This window comes from Opisthocomus hoazin, chromosome 1 (assembly GCF_030867145.1).
Source record: "Opisthocomus hoazin isolate bOpiHoa1 chromosome 1, bOpiHoa1.hap1, whole genome shotgun sequence".
NCBI classification, from domain to species: domain Eukaryota; kingdom Metazoa; phylum Chordata; class Aves; order Opisthocomiformes; family Opisthocomidae; genus Opisthocomus; species Opisthocomus hoazin.
The window spans coordinates 30,934,201-30,946,885 of record NC_134414.1 but is presented as its reverse complement, the minus strand read 5'-3'; the positions used below and the strand labels follow the sequence as shown (position 1 = coordinate 30,946,885).

At 35.7% G+C, this 12,685-nt stretch overlaps 1 protein-coding gene across 9 annotated transcripts in view; it reads left to right on the top strand.

Annotated features, from left to right (window-relative positions):
- Positions 1-12,685, top strand: part of SUPT20H (SPT20 homolog, SAGA complex component) — a 36,296-nt gene that overhangs the window by 8,839 nt on the left and 14,772 nt on the right. For 6 of the 9 annotated variants that reach the window (XM_075420624.1, XM_075420644.1, XM_075420614.1 and 3 more), the window contains exons 6-15: positions 2,293-2,422; positions 3,068-3,171; positions 3,684-3,800; positions 3,929-3,982; positions 4,885-5,024; positions 6,260-6,416; positions 6,502-6,558; positions 7,578-7,649; positions 8,590-8,747; positions 10,994-11,026. In XM_075420624.1, coding sequence (XP_075276739.1) covers positions 2,293-2,422; positions 3,068-3,171; positions 3,684-3,800; positions 3,929-3,982; positions 4,885-5,024; positions 6,260-6,416; positions 6,502-6,558; positions 7,578-7,649; positions 8,590-8,747; positions 10,994-11,026 — 1,022 coding nt within the window. The remainder of the gene's footprint in view (positions 1-2,292; positions 2,423-3,067; positions 3,172-3,683; positions 3,801-3,928; positions 3,983-4,884; positions 5,025-6,259; positions 6,417-6,501; positions 6,559-7,577; positions 7,650-8,589; positions 8,748-10,993; positions 11,027-12,685) is intronic. The other 3 variants (XM_075420651.1, XM_075420634.1, XM_075420684.1) reach the window with 1 other exon arrangement.

The window sequence follows — 12,685 nt, the reverse complement described above, 5'->3', positions numbered from 1 at the left end:
GGCTTTGTATTTTCAAATGTGCTTAGAACGTGTCTTAAGAAGTTCAGGTCATATGAATGCAGTGTCAAAAATGGTCTTGGGCCTGTGTTATCGTCCTCTCATCTTTCCTTTACTGGTCTTGCCCCTTCCACATCCTAACTCCCCAAAAAATGAAACAAGCAAAGAAACCCAGGCTGTAGCTGGCCAACTATTAGGCCAAACCTAAAAATTAAAAAATAAAACTAACATGTCATTCCCTGAATAAATTTAAATTAGACAGTGATGTGATTAACTCTAATTACATTTACTATTGAATTACCGTTATATATTTTACTTATGAGGTGTTTAAGGAGCAGAGACCTTCCATAACAATAAATCTCATGGCTATTTCTTGCATGCATAGACAGATTTCTGGGGAAAAAAGATGAATTGTTTATTTAAAAATTCTGTGAGTGGTTACTAGTTAGTATAAATTATTTGGTGCCTGTATTTTGGATGGAATAATGCCCTTAATTGAATGTTCCTTTTTCTTCAGCTCATGAAAATAGTAAAGTTGAATTAAAAATGTTAAAACAGTATTATTATTAACAACTTCTAGAAGCAGTATTAATTCTGTCCCCATGATAGAGTGGAATTTGTTTTATTTTCTTGATTGCATTCTTTTTTTGTTTTTAAATATAACTTTAGTATAAATAATTTCTTCTTAAGCTCTCGTACATAACCTGATGATCCTTTTTTAAATCAAGTCTTACAGAATTCACATATTCGTTCTGTCCTCCCAATGTCATTGCATAACTAAATATGAAAGTATTCATCTATCCAACACTAAAAAAGAGCTTTTCTATCAAAGGATGACTCGATTTTTAAGAGATGTCAGAGCAGTTGAGTGTAGACTTTGCTCTCCAATGGCAATGACTGTACCCCAGGCTACTTCATACTGTGTGTAAGTGAAAGCTCAATAGCTATAGCCCCTGCACAGCAGTGTGTCTGAAAACTGAAACAGCACGTGTGCAGTCTCTTGTTCTGGGCTAGATGTGGGGAGAGGTTAACAGAAGTTTTAACTGAGGAAGGTTTTGCATAATGAGCTACACTGTCAGAGTCCTATTGAGGAGCTGGCTTTCCTGAGCAGTCTCTACTGTTGCCCTCATATATTTTCCCCCATTCTCCCCTACTCTTCCAGTTCTATCCCAATTTATTCTTCAGGATTTATGTGCTACTTTGTCCTTTTCTTTGTGTTGGTTTCCACAATTTCTGAACCGTAAAAAGCAGTAGGATGTAGTCACCATCATTCATGATGCATGGGGAAGAGTTAACTTTGGGTATTGGTTCCAAAACTACATAGCATGAGAAAGATTTTCCTCCTTTTTCACTGCATACCTCTTGAAATTATATTTTTGGATTGTATTGCTGTGGGATTTGGGGTTTTGGTACTTTTCAGAACAGTTTCCCTACAAGTAATGATTCTGCTTTCTGTCTTCCCAGTATCTCTGGAAAGATAAATTTGTTCAAAAAGAGATAGCCCACTACTACTTAGTTGGGTGTATGTGAAAGGAGTAGTTGGGCAGTCTGAGTGCTAGGGTTAACTTCCAATGAATGGCTCCACCCAGACCTGGTATTTACCTGTGAAATCTGCCCTCCAACCAGAAGGTGTAAAATTATCTGAGGTTTAGAATTCATTGTTTTAAGTTCTCAAGGGGCTTTTAAAGCATTTAAATTTGTGGGAAGTATGTGGGGTCTTTGAAACATACTAATTAATTTTAAATATCTGTTATATGTGGAAAAGATCTTTCTTACTATTAAAAAAGGGAATAGTCTCTGCAGCTCCCGGAACAGATTTCAGCAAATACAAGGCAATGTATTAAGAAAGCTTCCAAATGCTGTAATTCGATATTTTAATCCTGGAAAGAAATATCTGCTTGTGTCAGGAATATTTGAAAGTACTAAATATTTTGTTGTTCTTATCAAACAATACATAGTGTATATAAATAATGCATATAGAAATGATAAAAATAATAGTGCACTGTAGATTTACAACATTGTAGCGCAGGGTCATTCTTGTTAACTGTGTTGTTTGTGGACTTATAATTCAAGGGTTTTTATAAGTTAAATGAATTATGTTTTTTAAAAACGTGTGTATAAGTACATATAATAATACATAATGAGTATATTCCAAACACAGTCCAATTAAATTTAACTGGGCTTCTTTAGTGTATACTTCAACTTTAGTCTAAATCGTACTCATTCTAGCAATTGTTTTTACTGCTTCCAATTACTCGATAGTATTATGTTCATAAGCAATGTTTACTTTTAAAGCAGAAGCTGAGGCGAAATGTGAACTTACTTGAGAAGCTGGTTATGCAGGAGACATTGTCGTGTCTGGTAGTGAACCTCTATCCGGGAAATGAGGGTTATTCACTTATGCTCAGGGGAAAAAATGGTTCAGGTAATATTTTTTCTGTTTATTTTTAAAAATACGTAGAATGCTCTATAAATAGTTAGAATGTGTTGTTGCCTATGTTTAACTGTTTCATTTCTAACATAATCCCTTGGGGGGGGAGGGGGAACCTCAACTGTATTTGAACTGAAAATCTGCGTAAAACTGTGAGGTGCTCAGAAACAGTCTGTAACGGTGCAGTATATATCAGTATAATAACCTTCCATTCTTTTATTTTCCCCTAGCTTCCTGAGTCGCTTATCTGTGTTTCTCTCACTTCACACTCCTTCTGTCAAATTGTTTCTTTCACTGCTTCCTAAATCTAGGTCTGACTAAAGCCATCTGTGTTCCAGTTCAGTTGTGTCTTCATGCAACTGTGATGTGCAGTCATAGTGTACAGTATAACAGCTGGGAGCAAAAATTTCTTCCCATTGAGCTATAAAGGCGTGTTGCCTATTGGCACAGTAAGAGCAAAATCAAGCTCTGAAAACAGAAATGGATGTAAAAAATTCATACTATGCAAAAAAATTGCCTGTTTGGATAGGTTTCCACCAGCCCTGCTTTTTTCTGTGACAAGATTGTTTTAGATTTCACACTGTTACAAGTTTGAACTTGAAAGACAAAGCAAAAGCAATATGTTTTGTTTAAATTCAGATTCTGAGACCATTCGGCTGCCTTATGAGGAAGGAGAGCTGCTTGAATATTTGGATGCAGAGGAGCTACCACCTATTTTGGTTGATCTTTTAGAAAAATCTCAGGTTTGAAAGTTTTGTTTTCAAAAAGAACTTACCTTTTGTACTCAGACCGACCTTGATTTTTTTTGAATGCTTCACATAAGTGATTCGAACCACAAGATGTAAAACACCTGTGCATTTGGAACTGTAATATTTAATGCCCCAAATAAATATTTTATTGATATACAGGAAAAAAAATATTGGGTAGAAAGGGATAGAAGAGAGATTGCTATGGTTAAGACTGCCAAACAACTTCAGCTCTGTGCTCTCGCAAAATATCCTTTGTCATTATGAAATACTTGACATTTCTTAAAACTACATTGCTGGCATATGAAAACACTACTTTTGAACCTTGCATTTTAGGTATGCCTGGTTGTGTAGTAAAGACCAGTGGTCTGACAAAATTAGTGATTAGTTTTATTCATAGTATCACTGAATATTATATGATATATAACAGACTTCTTTTTGGAGACAGAGGCTGAGGCAGATTGTTAAATGTTTGTTTATTTACAAGTTGGGTTTTGTGTTTCAACTAGGTTAATATTTTTCATTGTGGATGTGTCATAGCAGAAATACGTGACTATAGGCAGTCTGGTAACATGAAATCTCCAACGTACCAAAGCAAGCACATTCTTTTGCGTCCTACAATGCAGGTGAGCGGTATTTTACATCATTCCTCACTGTTACGGTAGTTCCTAGACTTGATATGAACTATTACTGAAGGTATGTTAAGAAGTCTTATTTAGTTGAAAACTAATTACCATTATGTTTTCCTCCTCAGACTTTAATTTGTGATGTGCATTCTATAACAAGTGACAACCACAAATGGACACAGGTGGGTTAGCAGTCATTTTAAAACTCTACAGGGGTAAATACACAATAAAATAAAATTTATTGAAGTTATTTATTTGTTTAATAGAATCTGATAAACAAAACTGATTATGTTTTTTATTAATTCAGACTGTCAGTAAGGTGCACAGTGCTGCATGGCATATGCTCCAGAGACCTACCAAATTAATGTGTTAATAGCATCTTGCCACAAGATGCCATTGAAAACAGTAGGATTTGCTATAAGTTTTGTAGAATCAGACCATAATTTCGGTAATGCGGAATGACAGTATGGGAGTTATTCTAACTAGTTTACCTTACTTCATTCATCTTCAGCATACAGCCCCAGAACAGCAGTTGAAGTCTAATGACACCATTGCTCTTCTAGTATCATCTTGCTATTGCTAGTGTTACAGTAAAGAGAATCCTAAGTAACTACAGATGTATAGTTATAGTTAGCTAAATGCTAAATAGCATGGTGTATTCAGTGCACTCGTTTGCATTTCAGAGCCACAATCATGCTCAAATCCATTTCAAACTGTAATGTAAAGTCCCAGTTAGATCAGCTTTGTGGCACTGGTTGCTAGTCCATCAATATAAATCACTGACAGAAAATGGATTTCATTGCCAGGAGTACTGTGTTTAAAACAAAGAAAACACAAACAAACAACCAGAACATGCCTGCTACTTTTCCAGAAGGATTTATTTTGCTGTTGGAAACCCTACCCAAAGCTCTAACTCAGAGTAATTGTTAATGATACTTAACTGTTGAATATTTTCTTTTGTTGACTATCCACACTTTTTTTTTCAGTTTTAAGATAAAGTGCACGTACACCTAGATATGTATCAACTTAATTAGCATAAAAGTGTTCATATTTTTACATTTATTAATAGCTGTGTATATTACAGGAGGACAAACTCCTACTTGAGAGCCAACTCATTTTGGCTACAGCAGAGCCTTTGTGTCTTGATCCTTCAATAGCAGTGACCTGTACTACAAACAGACTCCTGTACAACAAGCAGAAGATGAATACTCGTCCCATGAAACGGTAGTTTTCAGTGTGAAACACGTTGACACTTCTTTGAAATATTATGAAGTGTTTCAAAGAAAAACATAAGCAATGCTTTACATGAAAATTTTGCTTCTAATATGCAGTACTCAATATCTACTTAAAAAATAGGAATATGAGGAACAGTCAAGAAATTATCTTTTAAGTGCTCAATTTTGTACTTATTTCAGTTAGTAGTAGATACTGTAATATGCTTAGTTTTCTATGTCAGAAGACTGTGTATATATATTGTTTTCTTAACATAATACATTATTGCAGTTTTGATTTTGTCCTTTTTTTGCATAATTCAGATGTAAGTTGAGTCAGATGGTAGCTCAGTAGTTTGAAATACATAAATAGATATCTGGCATGTTGGTCTCTGATTTGTTAACAGCTATGTACAAGTTTAACCCTGAATGAGGAAATGAAGGGAGTTATTTATGTGCTTGACATTTAGGCTAAACAGAAGTGTAGGCCTGTTAGAATCTTAGAAAACTTAAAAGTAACATGGAATGCACCACATACAAAAAGTTGAAATTGTTTCATTTTGTTCGTGGTTGTTCACTTTTTCCACAAAAGTTTGAAATGGTTCTCATTTGTTCTGCTAAGAATTGCATTCACTCTGTAGAATGAAAGTGTACAAATGGCCTGTCGGAATTAATGAAATATTTAAAACTAGATTTACATTGAAATACTATGCCAATGTACAACCAGTGGTAGTGTCTGAAAAAGAAGTAGTGAAATTGATCAAGCTGTTCTTAAAATGAGAACTTGGTGGTCAGCAAACTTTCCACTAGGAAAACAGGCAAACATATTAAATGAATATCCAGAAAAACAAGGAATCAAGGGTAGTTATTGTGTTTATAACTATAGGTACCTAAGCAGTACACAGATCTTTTGACAGAACTGAAATCTGTGATAATATACAAATATTTTTAAGCTTGGAAACTTTTCAGTTGGTTACTCATTTTGATAATGTGCTTCAATTATGCATTTCAAAAATAACCCTATTGTTAGTGCTGAAACACATGAACAGAATGCTAGTGTTTTTAAAAAATACGGAATCAAGAGTTTGAGTTGTACAGTGTAATCTAGAACAGCAATTTTGAGTTAATATTTCAAAATCAGTCTTTTAGTCTCAAAGTAGCATTTGCCTGCGTATTTTTTGTTTGTACACAGGCAGTGGGGAATTTTGTTTTGATGGTTTTACAAGCTTATCTGTCACTTTACCATAGGTGCTTCAAAAGGTACTCAAGGTCGTCTCTGAACAGACAGCAGGAAGTAGCTCACTATTCAACTCCACCTCAGCTCAGACTACTTGACTACTTACAGAAAAGAAAGGAGAGGAAAGGAGCCCAGCAGTATGACCTCAAAATTTCAAAAGCTGGGAATGTAAGTCTTCTGAGACATAGATGGGTATACTTCTAACTATTTGTTTAAAACATTTAATACATTAATATTGCATTTCATCTTCCAGTGCGTAGATATGTGGAAACGGAACCCGTGCTACTTGACTGCACCTTCTGAAGTCGATGTAAGTCTGGTTGTTACCAGTAACAATTATTAGCAATTGTATTGAACATTGTATTGTATGAAGAAGTGACTAAAGAGCATCCAGTATCAAAGAATGACCTTTAAAAAGTGGGAGCAACTTTAATGTTTACAATTATTTTTCTGTACTGTAAGGTATAAATGCAAGCTAAAGCACGTTGGAATACATTGCAGTTGTAACATGATAGTTGGGATGAGATAAACAGTACAAACGGACCTTTAGTATTGTTCGTGTGTGGGTTCAGTGAGCACATGTCTATTTGAAGTTGTCTGATAATATTAAAAAAATAGAAAAAGAAATGAGGTAAGGAAATTATTTAAAAATGAGTCACTGCTCAGCTTTGTAGAAATTCCTCTTTGTTTACATGATACTATGGGACATAAAATTTTCAACAGTTCAGTTTTTTGTATGAGAATTCTAGTTGGAAATTTTTCTGATCGCTCTGTATACGTTCTTCTCTTTGGGACATTCACATTCTTGGTTCCTGGCACTGCCAAAACATATACTACTAGCATACAGAAGGGAATCAGTAGACTAGACAAGATTGTAGCTTTGAACTTAAGAGGACTGGCAAGAGTGCGCATTACAATGAGATGATGCTGTAAGTTTGTACAAACAAGTATGTACAAACAAGTTTGTACATACTTGCACTTCAGCAGTGTTGTACCTGACCTAATCAGGGTCTTCAGGAGTTACTGGTATTGTGAAATTTCTTAAACATTCCACCTTGCAGGCAGTGTTTTCAATCTGTAGTCTTAAGCCATGCTTCACAGTTTTGTGAAGTTCAACATGCCAAATAGTGTAACAGAATAAATGTAAAGTTCTGAAGGTTCTCCAGTTCACTTTCTCTGAATGCATGTGGCAAAGAGGGGACGCTGTACAAAGTATTCTTGTCTGTCATGTTAGCCACAATTAAAAACAAGAAACTGTGCTAGATAGACTTAACTCTGGCCCAGTATGACTACTGTTCTTTCTTTTCTGATATCTCCATTTTCTTTAAGGTGGAAAAATACGCCAAAGTGGAGAAGTCTATCAAGCCTGATGATTCACAGCCAACTGTCTGGCCAGCACATGTAAGTAGTTTAGACCTTTGGCCAAACTTCTCTGTCTGTAGTTAAAATGCCTCTTATTTCAACAAAATCCAAGTAATATGGGAATAGTCTTCCCTCTCCCAATTTAATTAATCTTCCATGTGTTATATAGACACAGAAAGATTACCACATGTACTTGTAATTTCATACAGTGCAGCATGCATGTGATCAGTCTTGTAATTTCCTCAGGTTTTCCAGAAACACAAGGAAAAGCACCTTTAATCTCCCAAGTAACGTGCTGTTGCTGTAAAGAAAGCATGATAAATTAGAGAGCAGTACTCTGCCGAACAAACTGCTTTCTTTATCTCAGACACTCAAAGATTGATGGAAAAGAGCTTATGTTAAAATCAAAATGTTGAATTTGGAAAGAGATTAAGTAATATTAAATACCTCTTACAAAAAGCTCTTTCTGCAATGCTTACGTTGAAGCTGAAGATTTTTGGCACAAATTACATGATTTGTTAAGAAGTAGTCATTTAATATAATTAGCCATGAAGCAATTCATAATTATTTTGTGTCTAAAATTACAAAGAATTAATCTTTATTAACAGCATCTATTATGATGTCTTTGTAGTTTCATATTAGCAAAAAGTAATACTTTCACATAGAACTTAATCTTCATCTCTAGTGTTTTATTTGGAACACTTTTTTTGCATTGTCATAATGTATAGAAAAGCTTCTATATCTGTTTACCCAGTGTGCCTTTCCATATCAAACATGATTGATTGGGGTTTGCAATGTTTTTTGTGTTTTTAAGAGATGATAAACTTTTTCTTCTCATCCTTTTAGATAACTTCTTCTCAAATCACTTTCATTTTAGATAATGCACCCCTTCTTATGGAGTGCTGCTTACAGTGTTTAGTAGCTGTTTCTATTTTCAGTTGTTTAAGACTTATTTGGTTATTTTCTTCTGTCTTTTTAGGAAATAAAAGATGATTATGTGTTTGAATGTGAAGTTGGTAATCAGCTTCAAAAAACAAAACTGACCATTTTTCAGTCTCTTGGCAATCCCTTGTACTATGGTAGAATTCAGACACTCAAAGGTGATGAGGAAAATGACAGCCTGTTAACTCCATCACAGTAAGTTGCGTGTTCTTTTAACTGTGCTGTGATTTGACAGATGAAGGAAGACAAACATTGCTTGTCTTTTTCAGTCATAAAAATACTGTACAGCTAGAAATCTGATTTAAGAGTTTGGTTTGAAAAATTCAGCTAGTGAACCTAAAATTTTTTAACAAGAAAAAAACGAAAACAAAATCTGTTCAGGCAGCCATCATATCTTAAATGTACTTTACGTTAAAACAGTGTGTTCTTTTATGTTGAAGATATATTGTAAAGAAAAAAAAACACAAACAGAAAACCCCACAACTCAAATTGTGGAGACATCATGAGACATTGTTAGCGCTCTTTCAGTTTTACTCATAATTTTGATTGTTCTCAAAACTTGCCTGATGCTGTGAAAACGTAGGACTTCATTATGTTATATTTATCCTTATGCAAACAAATTTGGGCTAAATAAATGATGAAGAAAAACATGAGCTGCTAAGAAGGTTTGTCACTTTGAATTGTTGTGAATCTGCTGCTGTTGGCTGTGGTTCTGCAAAGGTTCTCTATTCTTGGCTCTTTTTGTTGTGTGTACCAGATCCTTTGTATGGAGGAACCTGTGCAGCAGAATAGCAGTAAGGCAAGGAGCAGTGAGTCTGAGCAAACTTCAGTTCTGTTAATGAAGTTTATTTTTATTGTCTACTATGTAATTCCTATCTTGTTTTTTATTAAACCCTTAATATCTTCTTCATACTCAGGATGTTATGTCCCTAGACTGAGCTATTGACTGTTTATTTCCATGCTGTTGGGATTTAACCCCAGCCAGCAACTAAGCACCACACAGCTGCTCACTTATTCCCCTCACCCCTGGTGGGATGGGGGAGGGAACCCAAAGGGTGAAAGTGAGAAAACTTGTGGGTTGAGATAAAGATGGTTTAATAGGTAAAGCAAAAGCTGTGTGTGCAAGCAAAGCAAAACAAGGAATTCCTTCACCACTTCCCGTCAGCAGGCAGGTGTTCAGCCATCCCCAGGAAAGCAGGGCTCCATTATGCGTCGCAGTTACTTGGGAAGACAAACGCCTTCACTCAGAACGTGTTCCCCTGCTTCCTCCTTCTATCCCCAGCTTTTTATTGCTGAGCATGACATTGTGTGTCATGGAATATCCCTTTGGTCAGGTGGGATCAGCCATTCCGGCTGTGTCCCCTCCAAGCTCCTTGGGCACCCCCAGCCCGCTCACTGACAGGGCAGGTGAGGAGCAGAAAAAGCCTTGACTCTGTGTAAGCGCTGCTCAGCAGTAACGAAAACACCCCTGTATCATCAATGCTGTTTTCAACACAAATGCAAAGCATAGAATCTACTATGAAGAAATTTAACTCTATCCCAGTCAAAACCAGCACACATACATAGTACTGACCTTCCTGGAACAGCAGTGCTACTTCATAGTTATGTAATAAGGCTGGGAATTAAAAGGATAGGTGTTAGAAGCCTACAGTTTTTTGGAAATCACTTCTCTAGTCCATTATCTTTAGGACATTACCAGTTGGGCTTCATAAAAATTTGGATACTTGCTCATTAGAAAACTACATTATGCAAAGTAAAAGGTGCAGAAGACATTTTTGTTGTTCTGCTGAAAAATAAAAGAATGCGTTTTGTTTTTTTTCTTTGAGCTACAGAAACAGAGGAAAGGTCTGTAGTGTTTAAAAAAAAATGAAGTAATAAGTTTGCAAGCTGTAAGTACTATGCAACAGGTAAATGCTTATTTAGGAGTACTGGAAAATTATGAGGAATCAGAATTTGTGTAAGTGAAATCAAACAGTGGAAATTAAACGTTTGTTAAAATATTACAGGCAGGGTTGTTTTTGACATACCAACAGGACACTTACGTTTATATTTCAGTGCGAGCATACCGGTATGTTGATTTATACGTAACTTTTCCCTTGAACTTTTTACAGTAGCAACTCTGTAGCAGTTGTTCACTTCCATTTTTTGAGAGTATAAAATACAAACCTTCTATATTCTATGTTTTGCTTTGTAGGCAATTTAATCTTAAAGGAGACCATCTGAGACCATGTACATATATTGTATATATACGTATGAAGCCAAGTTTGTATTTCAACTACTAAATAGTACCCAGCCCATAAATGGATGCAGTATCTCTTGTACTTTCAGCAAGTCTGAAAAAAATTGCAGCACTGACATTCGTTCAGAGTTCTGTGATTGTAAAAGCATGTTCTTTTAGTCCAATCTATGACTGAAAAAGTATTATGCGTTTTACATTTCAGGTTCCTTATTGGTTCGAAGACTGATGCTGAAAGGTAAATTAATATAATACCTACAACCATTTGGCTCGATGCCAAATAATTAATTTTGTTCATTTTAGCCATTATGTCTGCTAATGTTGTATTTATGGAAAGGGATGCAGAACAGATGAGGAAAATAAGGGGAATTAATCATCATGACAAGAAGTAGGATGTAGTGTGCGGCTTCTGTATTTAACAAGCAAGGAAGAATGGAAGAAAGCAAATAAGTGAATACAGCTTGTCCCACTACCTAAATTTCAAGCATGTTGTTACAGTTATTTGCACAGTTATTCTTGATTGCACAGGCAATAATAAAATTCTGAGAGCACTTTGCAGGAATTTCATCTTGACATTTTATGTGGTGAATTAGCAATCATGGAAATTATTCATTTGAACTTTAAGTGTAGTCTAGGACTTGTATATATACATCTTATTTTTGTGTGTTGTGCATGATTTGATTCAGCTTTCTTAAAGAAGCAAATAAAATAGTTTTTCAGTATATATTAGTTGTAGAATGATTATGAGTAGCAATTCTGGGGTAACTGAGGCAGCAAAAAAGTATTTCTTGACGTATTTGTTGGTGTGTGTCACATTAGATACCTGTGTTTCTTTGTGAATATGGGCACAGAACCTTTAAAGAGCAATCTCTGTCAAAGCTGGCTGTGTTTTTTTGCCTTCATAGCAGACCTCCAGGTGATGTACACGCCATAGCTCTTACACCCCGTGCTCTTATGTGCTGAGCAGGGAGATGAGTCCTTGATTTGCTAAAAAATCAGTAATAATAATAATAATGTTCTTTGTTTTAATAGATAATTTTGATCAAGAAACTCTTTGCTTATATTCTCTCCTGCCTCCTTTGTGCTGATAGACTTTTGCTGTTTGTGCTGTAATCTGAGTTGGGGGATTGGTTGGCTGAAAACTAAAACAATAATATAGGGGTCTAGTTTTAACTGGGATTGTTTTCCTGAACATGTTTGCCACTGGGTTGTACAAATCCTTCAAGCAAGAATAAGCAGTTGGGTTTCAGGGACTAGGACAAGAAGAAGCAGTAGGGGAGGAAGGAGGGCAGGACTACCTTTTTGTGTACACAACATTTTATTACTCTGATTTCATCTTAATTTTAAGGCGGTCTAATTGCTGAAAAAAGTACACTGTACCGTTTCCTCTGCTGTGTATCCTGGGGCCCTTGCTTACGTCTGCGTCAGTCACATAGCAGCATCTTTAAGCAGGGCTATACCAAAATAGTGTAGTTCATCACATTTAGGTGTAAGCTAATGGAAATATTCCAGCGGTTTTTCACTGAGGTGCAGTCTGCCAGAGTATAAGTGACAACAGGTCTTCAGCTTGATTTTCAAGTCTTCAAGGTCGCTTTGTATATTCTGCTCATGTTTGTGAAACAGTATTCCCTGAACTTAGTTCTCTCAAATTAGTAGAGATGTAATATTTGATTTGGTAGAACAGTATTTTAAACTTGTGTACCTGATGCTATTGATACTTTAAATTCCTGTATGTATCACTGCTGGTTAGTCTCATAGAATAAGACCTGGCTATCCTGGTCCTCAAAGAAGAGTGATCACTTTTGATGTGATAACTGGTTCTTGGATGTACGTTCAGTATGGACCTCTTGGTTCATCCCTCGTTTTCAGAATCTTCATCTGACATAGACCCCAAGTT